General features: G+C 35.5%; 1 protein-coding gene across 1 annotated transcript in view; it reads right to left on the bottom strand.

Annotated features, from left to right (window-relative positions):
* Positions 1-562: 562 nt before the first annotated feature.
* LOC145673866 (uncharacterized) overlaps positions 563-18,274 on the bottom strand; it is a 34,906-nt gene continuing 17,194 nt past the window's right edge. The window contains exons 3-4 of the mRNA XM_081743644.1: positions 8,975-9,408; positions 563-1,858 (exon numbers count right to left, since the gene is read on the bottom strand). Coding sequence (XP_081599770.1) covers positions 8,976-9,408 — 433 coding nt within the window. The 3' untranslated portion in view covers positions 563-1,858; position 8,975. The remainder of the gene's footprint in view (positions 1,859-8,974; positions 9,409-18,274) is intronic.

Here is an 18,274-nt window from a genome sequence, read left to right as displayed (position 1 = left end):
CCATACTCAATTCGATCAGTATTGCCAATCCCGCTTTAAAATATCCTTTTTTGGCATGCGCCTCGTAAAACCGACTTCCGGTCTAAATAGGTCGGTTTCATTAGAAACGGGAAGTTAAAATGTCTACAATCGATTTGACATGTTTGATTTGTTATTAAGAGGCTTTGAATTTGTTATTTTGCTATGTATTCTAGATTGTAGGAATGGACAGGTGGTATTTGACTCCCTACATATGGGTACACAACCAGTCAAAAGTTTCCGGACAGGAGCTTCAGCTTACATTTCAATGAACTAATCAATGTACTTGCAACAGGGAAATCTACCAATTCGAAATATTTGTGTGTATATGTGCAAGTCCCTGAAAGTCTCAGGATGATAATTGATGACTATCACTTTTGTAACATATATTTAATGAGTTATATATCTTATGTTCGGTTAAACCAAAGCTTGCTTATAGAAAAAAAGAAAAACATAAATCACTTTACTCAAGCAATCATGCAGAAACAAGAAATAAGTTGGACTAATTGCCAGGGATGATTAGAATAACTGAACAATGGCGGCTCCATAAATATATTTTATTTCACAAAATACAGTTAAGGAAATTTCGTGTACTTTTCTGTTACAAATCCTTGTACATTCGTACATGAAGCAAAGCAAATTGAAGTAAGTATACTTTCCAGCCTTCGTTTCGATTTCGTTTCTTTATATCCACCTCTTTTAATAAGACTTTTAAGAAAAATCCTCATAAACAGTAGATAGAAATGTACCAAGACACAATCTGCACCAGCTTCAAAAGTCGTGAACACGAAATTGCACAAAGATCTTTAAAATTCAATGTTCATCTATATCACAATTGTTACACATTGTTAAGGACAATTCATTTTATATAAATAAAGATATTTTGCTTGTTACATTAATAATATTACTAATTTTGCAAGGAACATACATATCCTTTAGAGAATGCTTAAGCTTCAATTATATAAACATATTTAATTTTTACATAAATAACTTAATACATTTTGACATATAAGTTCCTTTTTTAACTACTTTTATAAATTTTATGAGATTTTGTGATCATACTTCTGTGTGAACAATATATCCATACTATTAAAATATACCAAAACATTTGATACAAATATATAATTTTAAAGATCACAGTTTCTGAGAAAAGTGACAAGTTTGTATCCTTCCTTATGGAGATCACTACTGATACAGTTGTTTACTATTTATTTAAACAAATGTCGGCTTCTAACAAAATAAATCATACATGAAATGGTAATATTGTCAGTAGAATATACACTTTATAGTAAATATGTTGTATGTTCATTCAGTTTGCCTTTTTCATCTTCTGTAAGATTTCTGACGTTTATAATATGTCGTTTAATCATGTAATCAGCTGTTTTGAAAGATATAATACCTTAGTTGCAATAGTGTTGATATTAACAGTAAATTTAGTATAGCAAAGTTTACTAACAGATTTTAGTTGAAATAGTAGACATTAGCCTGAGATTTAGTGGGCATATTAGTAGTGAAGTAGTGATAGCAACAGTATGATCAGATGAAAGCTGAATCTGGAAATGGTTAACCTAAGCAAAACACAAATAAATATTGTAGCAGAGTATTTCATATTACTGCGCATCTGTGAAAAAAAAATAAATAAAAATAAATTTCTGTGAGAATGGTCTCATCAATACATTTGCGTTTTCAAGATAGTAACTCATAGATTTTCCATGGACTGCATTTATGTCACCTGCAAAATGCATTGGTGTAGAATTGCCTTGAAATAATGCTTTCTTCCAACGAAAAGTGCTGAATTTTGATTGATCCTTCAGGGTACGTTAGATTGAGCATAACATTCCTGTAAAGAGAATTAAAATTCATAATTAGCAAAATTGTGCATATATATCGTAAATTACCATCTTGTAATAATTAGCATCAATTACCCGCTTTGCTGGGTTAAATTAAGAAAATAATAGTAATACGTTCCGTTAGTCAGGCACTTTTTACTATTACTAAAGCGCTCCTTGATATTGGTCATTTTCGATGATTTTTATATATCCCCTCTCCTCCACCTCCAAGTTATGGGGCAATTTAGATTTAAATGACATCGCAAATCTCGCTATTCATTTCAGCGATCCCGAAACTTATAGATGTGACACTATATCTTCTCCTTCCCCCAAGTTGCACCGTCAAATTGAAATGGTAAAAACCACTCCATGTCCAAACCTAATCTATGTTGAAAATTTGAACGAGATCGGTTGGGTGCTTCAAGAGTTATTACATCACAAACATAGTCACTTTTATAGTTTTCTATGTCCCTGTATAGATAGATAAGAAAGCCACACACAAATAAATAAATAAATAAATAAATAAATAAAAAGCACCTGACCCCAGGATGTGGTTTCGATGTATTTTGTTACACAGAATCCAAATTTCGGAACCCCAGGGCGATCGACAGTGACAATTTTATATTATGGGCGAAAAACGTGAGCGATTTTCAAAGGGCTGGATACACGTAACACAGCTATACAAAAGAAGTTATGTTCAGCGCACCACATGGTACGTATTCGATGTATTTTATTCGAAACCGTAGAACTCGAAATTTCGAAACCCTAGGACGATTGACAGTGTCAATTTTCTTTTATAGGCGAAAAACCTGTGTTCTCCCTACCAAAATCGCACAAATATTACCGCCATAAAAGAAAAATTAACACGGTCAATCTTCCAGGGGTTTCCAAATTTGGCTTCTGTGAAAAAAAAAAATCATCGAATCCATACGCTGGGGTCCGGTACACAGAACTTTTACTTTTTGTGTGTGGCTTTGTAATTTATTCAGGATGAAACATTTTCTGCTATCTAGCTTTGGGTTAAGTTCACTGGAAAATAGAAAGACTGAGTAAGTAAATCTGATATAATTAAATGACATGTTGATTGAGTAGAACTTTCTTTTTCTCACCTTTTGCCGAAAAGTTTGTCCATAGAAGTTCATTGTATGTACATGATGCATATATTCCTGCAGAAGTTCAAGATCAAACGCTTTGTGCAGATCAGAACAAATAGAAATACAGAACAATTGCATACTTCTGGAAGTGTTAAATGCACGTTATCTCTTCGGAAAAGGACAGTGAGAATAAGCCTTAGTGAACTCAAATCCCGATCATTAACTACAGTATCGTGCTCCAATATTGCATCATGATGAAACTTACGCAGGAAATTAATTATGGATCTCCACTTCTATCCGTATAACCAACAATGTGTTCATCAAGATAGTGAGATAAAGGTTTGAGTTCGGAACTCTTTTTCTAATCATATACTTCTCTGATATGATCAACTGGTTTACAATACATTCAACTATTCAAATATACGTTCCTGCATGGAACAGTGCTCCTTGGTATCAAAATTCGACCATCAAAGAGCCTACAAACAAGTTTGTCTTGCGCTTCGGTACTCCTGTTGTATAGTGTTTCTAATATAAAGCTAGCTGACCAAAAATGTTCTATATTTTATATATACGCACGTGAAATCATTTTAAAACACTTCTCATACATCGTCAAATTTGAAGCAATTTGCCCCACATAATATGGTTCTGTAAAGTGCATGCTGCTTGTAGTTTTCATAAGGGTATGCTATTACTAATTTTAATGCCCGCTGCACATTGACAAGAAGAAGAATAGTCAAGATGAGCCAGAGCGAAGCAGGAGACGATACAGAGAGAGAGAGAGAGAGGTCTAACTGCATTACCTCTGTGCAGTGGCGTATTGAAGGGGGGTGTATGGTTTAAGCCCCGCCCCCGAAATTTTATTTACTATTTTAAAGTAAATGAAATATCTTACAGAATTTTCACATGTCCAGCAATAAAGTTAGCAAAGCCCACCGAAACAAACTCGTAAATACTCCACTGACTGTGTGTCTCTGTCAGAACGTTGGAGAGACCTTTGTCTACCACATGATTGAGTGAATTTGCGATACGAGGCTATGTTACATCGCTCACAGTACTGCACTTTGTCTCGGCTCTTTTGTCCTCTGGTCAGCATGAAGTTTCCTAAGGTTAAGCAAAACACGTCTTGCGTGATATCGGAATAGATTCAGTGGAGTTGAGTTGTGAGAGGTCGTATTGAGTGTTGTCCAGAACGAAGTGATGATCGTGTACGTATTCACACTCGCCATACAGGATCCATAAATTGCATTCTAGTATAGGAGACAATCAGCTGTACTATTCTCTTATATCTGCTTCTTATCCATGATTGATTGCTTGTAGATTTATGATGCAGTGAACCCTATACTCCGTCCTTATCCAGACACTTTGTGGTAGTGATAATTTCAGAAGTTTCTCCCCAAGGGAACTTCCAATACAATAAGGTTGGAAGTAATATAGTGCAAATACTGGTATACCACGTTAATCACAATAGGAAATATAACTCGGAATAATATTTCTCCTGGAATCATCACTGTTTGTGGAACTGCATCTTACAGCTTACTTATGTGCTCGAAGTACCGGAAGAGCTGGTAGTGAGTGAAAGAGAGCCAAGAGAATAGGGTGGATGGGTAAAGTTTCATACTGCAATCCATGGAGAGTCTGCAATGCCACTTGAGTGACATTTCTACGAGGACTGTCATGCAACGTGATACCATCTTTTGACAATGCATGAATGCTTGCAGGCAATGCTACTATGAATTTCTGTGTTCTGAACTGAAACGATCCGTAGTGATGTTTTCCTTTTGATGTAGGAAGACATGACAAATTAACTCTATGATCAATGTTATCTAGATGTTTTGGGAACTGTGCTGAACTTTGATCAGCCACTATTCTAATCGCCCAGATAGTCGCAGCAGATCCATTTCCCATCAAAAGTGATAATCCGAACACAGAGAACTGTACCTCTTGACACGGCGATTCTTGTAGTTTGGTGTCAACTTACGAAGCACCCACAAGTCACACTTTTCCACCTTACAATTCCACGGACATGCCTAAGGACACGGGCATGGTGTGTGTCTAACTAGTCTGTAATAACACAAACACTTTTCTAAGGGTCCGCTTCCACAAAATTCCTGAGAAGCTCATCCAAGGTTTTATTTTTTTCGGATTTTCTTCCTATTTCTAGTAATAAGGATACTTAAGAGTAAAAATAATAATAATGAAAGTACGATTTTCTCAAAAACGGCTCCAACAATTTTGTTTATAGTCATAAATCAATTTATCATAAACAACCTCATTATCTGGTATAGTCCATTGCGAGCCATGGGATAAAAAAAAAGAAGGTAGTTCATTCTTGAGGGTAAGTTTTTGTCCGATGATTTCCTCAGAAACAACTCAGAGGATTTTTTTTCATATTCCATTAATAACCTGAGAATATGAAATAACTAATTTGTCCTAAAAAATCTACGAGGGTTACTTTATTATTAGGGTTAGATTTTGTTCGACGATTTTCTCAAAAATGACTCAGGTGGTTTTGCTCACACTCCATAAATAAATATTTCATTAATAGTGTTACGTGCTAAAAAGAATTCACGAGGAGTCGTTTATTATTGGGGTGAAATTTTTCGGGCGATTTTCCTAATAACGACTTATGCTATTTTGCTCATATTTAAAAATAAATATTTAAATACGAGCTCAATAATATGTAAATTATTCCTTACGAAAAAAAAAAAAACAAGTGTAGTTTACTCTTCAGAATGATGTTCTTCTTTTTACTACATTTTCAAAAACAGCTCATGCAATTTTGGTCATATTTCATTATTATTCCTATAACGTTGCACGAATCACTCCCATGAGAGCATCCTCATTTAGCAAGTTTTGTTTTTGACAATTTTTTAAAATACCACATACGCGATTTTTTATTATAGAAACAAATATTCCATTAATAGCTCCAACGTATGGGATGAGTACGTAATCGCTTAAGGAAAAACCTACAACATGTATTACACTTCTGATCCTGAGTTTTCTTTTTGTAAAGTTTTCCGAAAACGCTTGAAAATTTTGTTCGCATTTCCTGATAAAATGTTGCATTACTAAATAAATTGAAGCGAGAAATTTTATCGTTGTTGGTCCTACCTCTTACTCAAGCGTAATATTTTCTTTCGTGGAAACATACTAGACGCGTTTTACTTTTCATCCACTACTCATTCAACCGTTGAGAAAGACATGCATTTTGGAAAGTTGTCAATAGATGGTACTGTAAGTTGATGGTACAACTAAACAGTTTGAAGGACAAGCAACAGATGGCAGTAAACGGAATTCCAGTCACCCAAGTCGATGGTGTATATAATCCTCGAAGATCGTAGAAATTATAATTACACCTGTTCATAGGCCAACGATCATGTGTGTTTTCTGCTTTACTTCCACTTTATTATTATTATTATTATTATTATTATTATTATTATTATTATTATTATTATTATTATTATTATTATTATTATTATTATTATTATTATTATTACATGTTTATATCAATTACCGCTTAGGGGCTGAAGTTATTTATTTTGTCTACACATGGTTGGTTGTCTCAGAAGTTTGTCGTTCCTTTTCAGTTTCGATACTGTGTGAGACGTGGGATTTCATTCGATAACGGTTTGCCTCAACGGAATGCACAATCTGCGCTTTAGTTTGCTCTCTCTCTCTCTCTCTCTCTCTCTCACACACACACACACACACACACACATATATATATATATATATATATATATATATATATATATATATATATCTTTATTTGTTGATAAGTTATTCGTCCTTTTGCAAATGGTGAACCATACCGTTAACAACTGAGCAAGGCATCCAGACTGTCAAACTGTGGGGTGGGAGTCCCCGTGCAGTAGCAGCCGATTTCAATCAGTGTCATCGCAACGTCACCCTGTGCCATATGTGGAGCACATTGTGTAACAGACAAACATCAATTGTTGTCCATACCTTCTCACCAAATAAAGATATTTGAAATCTGATTTCAGGTGGACATCCTGGGCAAATTCTAATTTAAGGTGATGCATCACACAATAATTTATCATTTTAAAAAAATGAATCTCAAGATGGCCGCCGTCCGCGAACCATCATCTAAAGTGTGTGCCCTTAGCCCTGTTGTATATTTCCTGCAACAAGTTCAATACAAATACATCCCTACGGATTTTAAAAGGGTTGCAAGGGAGTTTTGAAACACCCTGTATTTATCTTCAAGTTTCAAAGCCTACGATTTCACTTTATTTTAAATGGAAATGCGTATGCTAACCACAAAGTAACCGACAAATTATGATTTGTTAAAATTTTTAGAAACATGGACCGCTTAGATTCCAAATGTCCTAACTCCAAAATTGAAATTTTCCATGAGTCAAATTTGAACTTCAAAATATAATGAACATTTCACATCTCTGTTATATTGGCCACCAAAACCATGACTATGTAGCCTATAGTTTTATAATTTACTGTTTACAAACGTATGTTTAAAAACAAGAATTTTAGGAATGATCAAATGAAAATGGATCAAAATATTCAGATCTTGGCCAAAAATTTTAGAAACTATTAAAAACCAGTTTAGAATGCTCCAAGAACATTGCCAGAACGAAATTAAAAAGACTGGAGAGATGGGTCGCGAAGAATAGCTGTCATCTTTCCTAGATTTAAAAGTAAATATTTTTGTCCGCACCTTCTTCTCGTTCTCGCAAAAAAATAGCAAAATATAATATCCCTATGACTTACACTTCTCGAGATATGGCTGCATAAATATCTAGAAATTTGAACTTTTTGGCAAATATCTGGAGAACGGTGGCCAGTTGGCCAATAGAGAGTTAATAAGTGGCCACCGGTTACTATTTTGTACCAAAATGTTCAACAACCTCTTAGGTATTGATCAACATCAATATGATCTGTGCTACTTACGGTTCCCGAGATTCGGTTCCTTAAATCTCCCGAAATCGGTACTATGATTTGGCCAATATCACGAAAACGGCAAGTCAGAGACAGAAGATATTGGTGTGAATCAATCCCGAATGGAATGCCAAACATTTTCGTACCGATGTTAATTGATGGCCACCATTCAATTGGCCATCGGTTACTATTTAGTACCAAATATTTACCATGCTCTTGCGTATTGATCAACATCAATATCATCTCTCTACAACTTATGGTTCCCGAGCTATGGCTCCTTAAATATCTAGAAATTGGCCATTTTTGGCCAATATAACGGGAATGGTAAGTCATAGAGAGATTATATTGGTGTTAGTCAATACCTAAGGAGATGGCAGACATTTTGGTAACGATAATAATTAGTGGCCAGTTGGACAGTGCCCACCGGTTGCTATTTGGTCCCAAAACATTTGAAATCGTTTTAGATATTGATCAACAGCAATATGATTTCTGTATGACTTACGGTTCCCAAGGTATGGCTCCTTAAATCTCTGAAAATCGGCCATTTTTGGCCAATATCTCGGGAACGATGAGAGTGACGAGAAAAATTTAATCACTTACTTTCTCTTATAGATTTTGATGCTCTATCGAATGCAGGGTTCAAAGATGAAAAAAATCGCAAATAACAGGCAGACGGACAGACAGATAGACACACAGACATAGAGAATTCCGTAATGATATTTTTAAGTTCGTTCAAAATGAATCAAATGACTCCGATCTTGGTTAATAATTAGTTTTGTTATCAGGGGCCACAACAGTTTTGAACTGCTCCTAAATCAAGTTTTTTCTTTCTTTTTTCATTTCTTTTCTTTTTCTTTCTTTCTTTCTTTCTTTCTTTCTTTTTTTTTTTTTTGGAATAAGTACATTATGCTCAGTTAATTGATTGTTTGCGTTTCGCTACACTGTATGCAATTCTGCAAATATAATGAGTACAAGAAAATATTTGATTGAAATATATTTGACCTTTGGATTCCATAAAAGTACACACCTACAGAGGTGAAGCAAAGCACTAACCTATTTTTTTATTGTCCGAAGTTAGGCTACTTGGCATGCAAACCGTCCTTTTTTTTAAATACTTACTTTATTGTAATTTATGTTTCTTCTTTTGTTCGTCTTGTTTCTGTGCCTGTTCCTTATTGTCATCCTTTAAATCTCTTTTTGTCTTACTTCCTTTATCAGTTTTTGGATTAATTTTCATAAGTTCTGTGTTCAGATGCTGTTGAACGTAAGCTTCATCATCTTCGTTAACAATTACTTCATTTGTCTTTGCTTCTTCTGTTTTCTGAGTTGGTTTCTTATCTTCCGCCTTCTTCTCCACCTTCTTTGTCTCTTTCTTTATCTCTGTTTTAACCTTTACGGGAGTTTCCTGCTTTTGCTTTGAGATATTGGTTGGTATGATCTTCTCCACAGTTTCCTTTTCAACATCGGTGGATTTTCCATCTCCAGTGTAGTCGTGAACATACACGTGTTTATGCACGAAGAACTGGGGTTCATGTTGAACGTAGTACAACTGTCTGTAAAATAAAACATTGCAACATAAGTGTTTTTATTATAGTACCTTTCTTACACATAAAAAAATACTGTGAACCTGGGTTGTTACTCCTTTAATAGTCATTTTGGGATTAGAATTTCTACTAATACAACAGTTTGAGTAGACCCAGATTGCTAGCATAAACTTAAGCCACATTTTGCATTACCTATATTGCGAATGCAATTGAACGCAGCAAAAATGTGCTATGGAGTACTTTTGGAGATTTTGAGATGACAGAACGGAACTGTGAGTGTAAAAGAGAAACCAAATTTAAAGTTGTATCTAACATATATTTTGTCTCATTCTTAATCCCTCGCGTTTCAAATGTGGGTGCTGCAATACCTGTTTTATTTACTGTTAAAAACTGTCTAGACCGTTATATAAGGCGCAAATATTGTGTGCGCGTGAGAAAAGCATTCACATTACTGATGAAAACAGTTATTTGCATTGTGGAGCATTTGGAATGAAAAAAGGAAAATTCAGATGTTTTGACGGGATTTTATGCTGCTTCATGTTTTTCTTTTCCCATCTCCAGATAGACCTCGAAGTTGCTAATTGTTCATCATCGAAACAAACACATGTGTGTTGTAACTGAATGCTCCCTTAGGCTGTCATCTGCAGTAACAACACAATTTCTGGTCTTTTGTGCTAGTAAGGTGCTGTCACCTAAGGACAAAAGGTACAAAATTAAGTCTTACCTTACTTCCACTAATAAATTTCATCAACTCCAGGATTAATACAAGGGGTACGTTTTCATGACATCCGCATGGATGTCACTGGTACGCAAGGGGTTAATGTGCCTAAGTGAGTGTTTGTGTATCAAATATCTGTTATGTGACACTAAAGTGTGTGACGATTCTCAGGCTAAAAGAGGATAGATTAACTGGATCATACCTGACGTAGATGATGATGTAGACCAAAAAAAAAAAAAGTACACTAGGTGAGCAGCAGCCTTTGCTGCACACAAAGGCAGTCTCTCAGAATTATGCTGTTGAATACTTAATTCTCAACTTGAAGATTTAGCTGTGAGATACTAGCTCAATGACTCTAATACCTATTTCAATGACTCTTACCAAGCCTCTAATCCAGACTGTCTTTCACGGATTAATATGAACCATTTATACAAAAGGTGCTTACACTGCAGCTGGTGGCTCACAAAATTGAGATCAAAATCACTACATGTACGTATGGAATTTCTCTGAAGAAATCTTAACCTGTGACGACATGGATTGTCACGAACATGGTAAAGAGGAAGTGTGTGATAATAAGGTAACCTATCATTATGGATTTATTAGAAAGTAGGTGCGCCATCTTCTATTTTTATGGGTATATACGACGTTATTCTCCATTTGACCCTTCCACCCTACCTTTTCGATCTCAATCTGAGGTTTGTTATGATTGAGAAAATATATTGAAAGTTCTGGTACCAGCTGGTAGTGTAAAATGACGAGGGCCTTTTGATGCGAATGTCTGATCGTGATTGGTTGGTTTTGAACCCGGGATGGAAGCCATGGATCAACTAACGTTGATCGTCAGTTGGTCAGTGTTTAAGGTACGTAGAGTATGTTTCTTTACACTTTGTTAAATTTAATTATTATTTTTTATGTGAAAAATAGTGCGAAATTTTGTCACAGGATATTCGTGAGAATACTCAATGTATTTGGAAAATGATATTAAGGGATGACACATTTAGATACGAGCAAATGTAAAATTTTGCTATTGAAAATTTGACTGCTTAAAGACGAAAAAGTAGAGTTTGCTGTAGGCCATGCGGGAATGGCGTCGTTATGAAAAGTGTATTCTAGGCTGTTCCATTCGGAACTGTAGAAACTGTTTTTTACTAGTTATCTAATTGTGATTTTTTGTGTGCGTACTGTTAATTGTTTGTTCTTGTTATTTGATATGTTAGGTTTGCCATTGCTAAGCAACATCGTTGAACAACTGAAATAATTTTTGGATTAATTTTCGTATATTAAAAAGTGAGAGTGAGACATTTACATTATCTGAATGCGCTACGTGGTCTTTCAATACAGTACCGACAAAAACTTTCCCCCCCTTTTTTTAGGATTATTTTCCCGTAGGTCAAGTCTGTTTTGAAAGTTAGGTTTGTACTTTTTTTTTTAAAAAAAAAAAATATTTCAAGTACAGATTTTGCCCCGGGGTGGTCATCCCGAAAAAAAGGGGATTAAGAGTGTTCGTTGCAAATCAATACTTCTTAAATATTGAACACCATGTCAACACTTAGAATTTTACATAACTTACATTACGCTGTCCGAAGCAATGTGTTCGTTGTAACAAAACATAGAATTACAAAATGCTTATATTAACAGAAAACCCTTCAGATAAAACATTAACAGTGTTCACACACAATGTTTTATGAAATGAAAATAATAAAACCGAAACAAAACAAACCTTGATAATCTTCCAAAACTGAAAATTAAGATACATAATATTTCCAATAATGAGATTAAAATATTAAGACTCCTTGACAATATTCAATTTTAACACAGGCCAGTGAATCCCAGCATGATTGCCACCGTAATGCTTTGTTTCAACACCAAGGATTCAGTGTTGTTGTTGACACAGGCCTAGTGTTACCAATTTGATACAGAGATGATGCTGAGCAGCATGAAAATAAACCGCAACGATGCAACAGAACTAAGTATTTATATAAAAAAAAAAGAAAGGTGAATATTAACTTTGTTCCTATGATATTTCTGTACAGATTTTGATTCATTTATATTGAGATGAGTTTGAAGGTATCACTTACCTAGGAAATACCGCCACCGGTTTCGTATGATTTGCAGGCCACCTCTACTGACTAATTGCTCTGTATCAGAGTTTCAATTGCAGCAGATTGTGTTTTAGGCCTACCGCTCACTGGCAACTATCTTGTTGCTCTGGCTAAATGCATTGAGTCTTATGGGAGTCCGCTCACTGAGGCGACAGTGACAGAAAAGTTGCCGAGGTACCGCCAAGTAGAAAGATAAAAAAATAAATGCTTTCTACAAGTTTTTTCACGTAACAGTTCGTTCCTTGTGTACCGCGTGAAAAGAAGTGTTCGCAATACAAACTAACACATTCTTTGATTAGTGACTAGCATGTCTTTAATTAGTGATAAAGACTATGAAAAATTAATTGAGGAAATAGAGAAACCCCCAGCGTTAAAGAAGAAATATATATGAAGAAGAAATTATTGAAGGAAGTGTGTTTTGCTGTTGTAAGAAACTAGAATGAGCTTTCCGTCCAAGAAAAAACAACACAGATAGATACACTCATGTCCAAAATTATTGTCTATAAATATGTTTTTTGTAGGAATATAATTTGATAACGAATTCGCCCGGTATTTCTTATAATGTTAGTATGTGTATAATCAGCAAAGACATGTATGTGGAAAATTTCATGTCAAAAGAGTAATAACAATAAAACGAAAATAAATCTTTATTGTCCATTTAGCAGCATTTTGTTTTACTCATTCTAATTTTCGTATTTATATTTTTTTTCCTATGAAATTTACCACAAATATACATTTCCCGATTATACACATAGTATCAGTATTAAAAGTACCCTTCAAAATCATTATCAAATTATATTCTTACAAGAAGACAGTTATAGATATGCGACAATCATTTTGGACATGAGCGTACATTAATCGATAATGACATATCGCTGTCGTACTACACACTACTACTTTCATTAATTTCCCACAACTAGAAAAATAGAGATAAAATTGTCATTATCAATTTTCTTTCCATTTCAAATATAAAAAAAAGAAAAAAAAACTGTACAGTATAAAAGTAGGCGATTTTAAAACGTGAAGAATACGGAGGAAGAACGAAGAAAGCCAATTTTTATTTTATGGCCAAACGTAGAACATCTGAAAGTACAGTTACGGTACAGTGTTGTCGGATTGCCGCTTTTGTTAGTTTCGTTCTGTTAGTTATTTCCAGTCGTTTTATATTTTCGTTATTCTTGTTATCTTTTGATTCGAATAATTGCTCCTGTTCGTATTAGCTTACATAATGCTGTTATTTTTGTCACTCATTGAAGCTCAGGGACGTCATTTAGGGGGGCAGGAAGGTGCAATTTCGCCCCAAGAGTTTGAGAAATATATAGGCCTATATAAATACTCTTAATATATTGTCTATTAATATACTAGTACAAAATGGGAAAGTCTTATGTCGGTGTAGTGCTCTTGCCCCCTCAAGCGAAGTTTGAAATGGCGCCCTTGTTAACGCTACCTTCCAAAATTTTATAGCATTGGTGTAATTAGGATAATTTGCTGGGGAGCCATGGCCCCTTACTTCTAAAAATTGCAAGAACATTTTAGAATATCTTGTTATAACAATGTTATATATGTCGTTTGAGTCCATCCCCCGTCCTCATTGTTAATCTTTTCAAATTATTTAGTTCCGCATTGTTAGTTCCACTCATGACTTTTTTGAACTTATAGACCTTTAACACGCTCGAAAACCTGTGCACGCTAACTCCGAGTGTGAATTGATTAAAAAAAAAAAAAAAAAAAATCATGTAAATGATAAAGGTGCCCACGATAGGGTACATGTCTAATAGACCTTTCGTACTAATTTGAGGACGCTCAATCCACCCAATTTTGAGATTATTTTTCCCGAGACCCCAGAGAGGGACATGTTAAGAAAATAGTTCTATTGGATTGAGCGTCTTGAAATTAGTAGAAAAGAAGCACTTTGAAATTTATCCAAGTAGGTCTTATTTCATTTATTTAAATTTATTTATTTAACCATTGGAATGGGCTATAGTTTTTTTTTTTTTTTTTAATGCCCGAAACCAGCGATTATATGAACTGTTCCCGTTGCCGATTATGTAAATTGTGATATCAAATGCTCGGCAACTTTTCTGTTGCCGTCGCCAGTGAGCGAGGGTATAGCAACAAAACTGTTTTGTCTCCGTGAAGTTGCTGACTGCAGGCGACAGCGACGAGATAGTTGCGCAACTGTTTTGTCGCCAGTGAGCGGTAGGCCTTAGCTGGACGATGGGTGCTGCACCCAACTTCTCTTTATAGGCTTTCCACAGACTGGTGACGGTGCGACTGCGACGATGTTACAGACGCCGCTTGAGAAGTCCGAGAGCACAATAGTCCATTGGACTTCTCTCTGCACTCTTGGCAGGGATGCCAGAGAAAGCAGTAGTTTCCTGTTCCATCCGGCGATAAAATTCCAGTGATGGTTTCGTCATGTGGCTGGATGCCTTGTCTTGGTGCCGTTCAACTTATTTCACGTCTTCTCCGTACAATGCTTGAATTTTATGCTGGTACATTTCGGTCAGGACATGACTCTGGTAGTACGCAGCATTGACATGAAAATGAAATGAAATCTTCAAGTTTTACGTCCCACGGTTATGCCGGTTAGGCCAAAGGAGACGGTGATAATGAGAAATGAGTGAAATGGTGGAATGAAGAAAGTGGGAGGAAACGGGACAACCCCGAGAAAACCCATGAGAGCGGTGTTTGTACACCAGAAAATCCACACGGCGCGAGCTGGGATCGAACCAGGGACCCCAGCACCGGAGGTGAACGCTCTACCACTGAGCCACCGCGTACGCAGCATTGATGATTTCTCCACATTTCGGAGACAGTTATCGGTCACAATAACGAAACCTTTCGGAAAACGGTTCTAACTGCTCTCGTCGGTGTGGTGGACTCAAAACCCTGTGCCGCATATTTCCATATAATATAACTGACAGTGGCACGAACTACACGAAAATTACATTCTCGATACATTTTTACGACACGAGACGCCGTGAACTTAGCGTCGAAAAAGGTCGCAATTAATCCCTCTCAGAATCTTCTCCCTCCACGTAAGAAAGGACTTTTGGAGATACGTGCGAACAGCAGTAAGGTGAAATGGCTGCCTTAATACAAACCTGCCAATTAAGAAGTGAGATCTGTTATATGATTTCTGAACACCAAAGAACAGAATGAAGCTGTATAGTTTCGGCGGCATCAGATTACGCTTGACCACACTGCTCTACTACGTTAATAAAGATGTACTGTTACTGAAAATCTTACGGCGATGGATGGCGAGTGTGCGGTACGTTACACATTGATTTCGGCTCAATATAACTGAAACAACCTCCGTATATATACACCATGTTTTGCTAGTAAAATTTCAACTAGCACGGTGAGCACAAGTCACTGAGATATCATAGGAGTTAAACTGAAATTTGGAGATAATTCTTGCATTGTCACGAAGATAAGAGATAAGGAGAGATTTTTTTGATAAGGAAGGTAATGGCTGTTCAAAATTTACCTCAAGAATAGTGTATCTCAGAAGTCCCTGGCGTTAGGGAGATAAAACTCGGTATATGAACTCTTCGTTACAAACTAGCGAAAACGTGTTTCAGCATTTCCGAAAAATCCGCTCCAAAGAGGAGAAAGAGGTACATTTATAACACACTCAAATTTGTATTTGTTTAATCAGAAATTGTCCAATGTGAGAATTCGCTGAAGTTCAAGATCTAAAATTCGATATATAGACTTTTAACAATAAATTTAGGAATGGTCTAAGAAATTGATCAAAAGATTGCGATTTTGGCCAAGAATTAGGTTTTGGATAAGGGGCAACAAAATTGTTCTGCAGTCCCTAAATCGCAGAAAATTTTTCTGCACCCCTTTATTTTTTAAGGAATAAGCACATTATACTGAGTTAAGTGGTAGATTGGGTTTGTCTACATTATATGTAGTTCTCCAGATATAATATGTAAAAGAAGATTTTTGATTGAATGAAATATATTGGATTTTTGATTCAATAATTAAAATTAAAAAATAGGTTCAGCGTTTCTGATAATTTCGCTCCAAGTTGGATTAATTTCAATCATCTTGTAATTTCCCTTTATTTATTCACAAACAGCCAAGTGTGAGGCTTTGCTTAAGCTGGATATGTAAAATTCGAATTATAAACTATTGCATAAAATTGAGGAATACGAGTTTCAGCGTTTTTGAAAACTCCAATTCAAAAGGTAAAATCTGGACATTTCTAGAATATCTACATTTCCCTTTCTAGATTGGGGACTCACTTAGGTTGAAGATATGAAATTTGGTATAAACTCTTAAATAAAAATAAGGGAATACGGATTTCGTGTTTCCCGAAAATTCTGCTCCAAAGAGGAAAAGGGAATAATTTCTATAGAAGTGAATTTTACCTTTATTTATTTGCAACACACAAATATTAACATTTATTTAAGTCAGAGATGAGCTATTTGGTATATAAAGCATTTTCTTTGAATAAGAATGAATTTCACTTTGTTTGTGACTGTATGTCCCGAATCATTCGACCAATCTTCATCAAATTTTCAACATAGATGATGTTCTAAACTGGGACGGGTTTTATCATTTTACTTTAACGGTGCCACTTAGGGGAGGGGAAATACTTAATAATGATCGAAAATGACCAATATTAGTGTCGAATCACATCTAAATTGGGACGGGTTCCTGAGAAAAAAAGTAACACTTCCGATGCCGTTTAAAACCAAATCTAGTCTTTTATGACAAAAACGAAAGTGTTATGCCCGTGCGAAGAACTGGTATTATGCTTGTACATATTGGGTCACAAATTATGCACAGAAATGTGAAGTTTAACATATATGAAACGATAATCATGCATGTTGTGTTGTATGGTTGCGAAATATGATCACTTACTCTGAGGAAAAAAACGCAGACTGAAAGTATTTGAGAATAAAATCCTGAGATGAATATTCGGACCCAAGAGGAACGGGAATGAGGGATGGAGGAAACTTCATAATAAGGAACTCCATAATCAATACCGTTTACCAAACACTGGTAGGATCATGAAGACAAGGAGGCTAAGGTAGACACGTGATGTAGTCAGAAGGGAAGAAAGTAGGAACGCCTTCAAAACTTTAACTGGAAATCCAATCGGAAAACGATCATTAGGAGAGCCTAGGTTCAGGTGGGAAGACACTATTAAGATGGACCTCGCAGAAATAAGAATAAAAATAGAAACTTCACGTAGTTGATTAAATACACAAGTCAACGACAAGTTCTTGTGAACCCGGCATTGAATAGACTGTTTCGGTTGTATAGACCATATGGCTAGTTAGTTTTAAATTTCAATATTTTTTTCACGTTTAACTACTACAAAAAGTGTACTTTCATTCCCTATTTAATTCAGGTTTATCCTGATTAACACGTCATTAGGCATAAATACATCATATTACTTTTCTGGTGTGGGGTCCTTGCTTCGATCCCAACACGCACCAAGTAGGCTTTATGGTGGACAAACACTGTACACATGGGTTTTCTCAAGATTCTTCCGTTTCCTCCCACTTTCTTCAGTCCACCATTTCATTCATTTCAAATCTTCGCCGTTTCCTTTAGTCTAGTCGGTATAACCGTGTGACTGAAGATTCCATTTCATTACATTACATTACTTTTTAGATAAATGAATACCCTTAATCACAATAGGCTCTGTTGTTTTGATAATTAGCATTGTGCTTATGCCATTGCGTGATATGGATGAATATATGTGCATCTTAGAAAATGTGTTGTTATTATAAATATAAAATATGTCCATTGTATATTAGAAATTGACAATTGTTGCAAGGAATTCCCTTTAAGGTATTGTTGGCTAGTAACAAGTGCACGTTTAGGTAAGACAATCGACTATTAATTACTAAAATATTGTATTTGGAATTTGTTATGACAAAGTTTTACTTTCTGCCAAGATCAATAAGCTTGGTATTTTCGTATCACCTTTAGACACAAATAAACATCAATTAATTGCGTGCACTTATGAAAGCATAACAATGGTTTGTCAGTTGTGAAGTGTGCCGTGAAGGCGTGGGCAAACGCA

The sequence above is a fragment of the Thermobia domestica genome, chromosome 17 (assembly GCF_964235325.1).
Source record: "Thermobia domestica chromosome 17, izTheDome1.hap1.1, whole genome shotgun sequence".
In the NCBI taxonomy this organism is placed as follows: domain Eukaryota; kingdom Metazoa; phylum Arthropoda; class Insecta; order Zygentoma; family Lepismatidae; genus Thermobia; species Thermobia domestica.
This window is presented reverse-complemented; position numbering and strand designations above follow the sequence as displayed.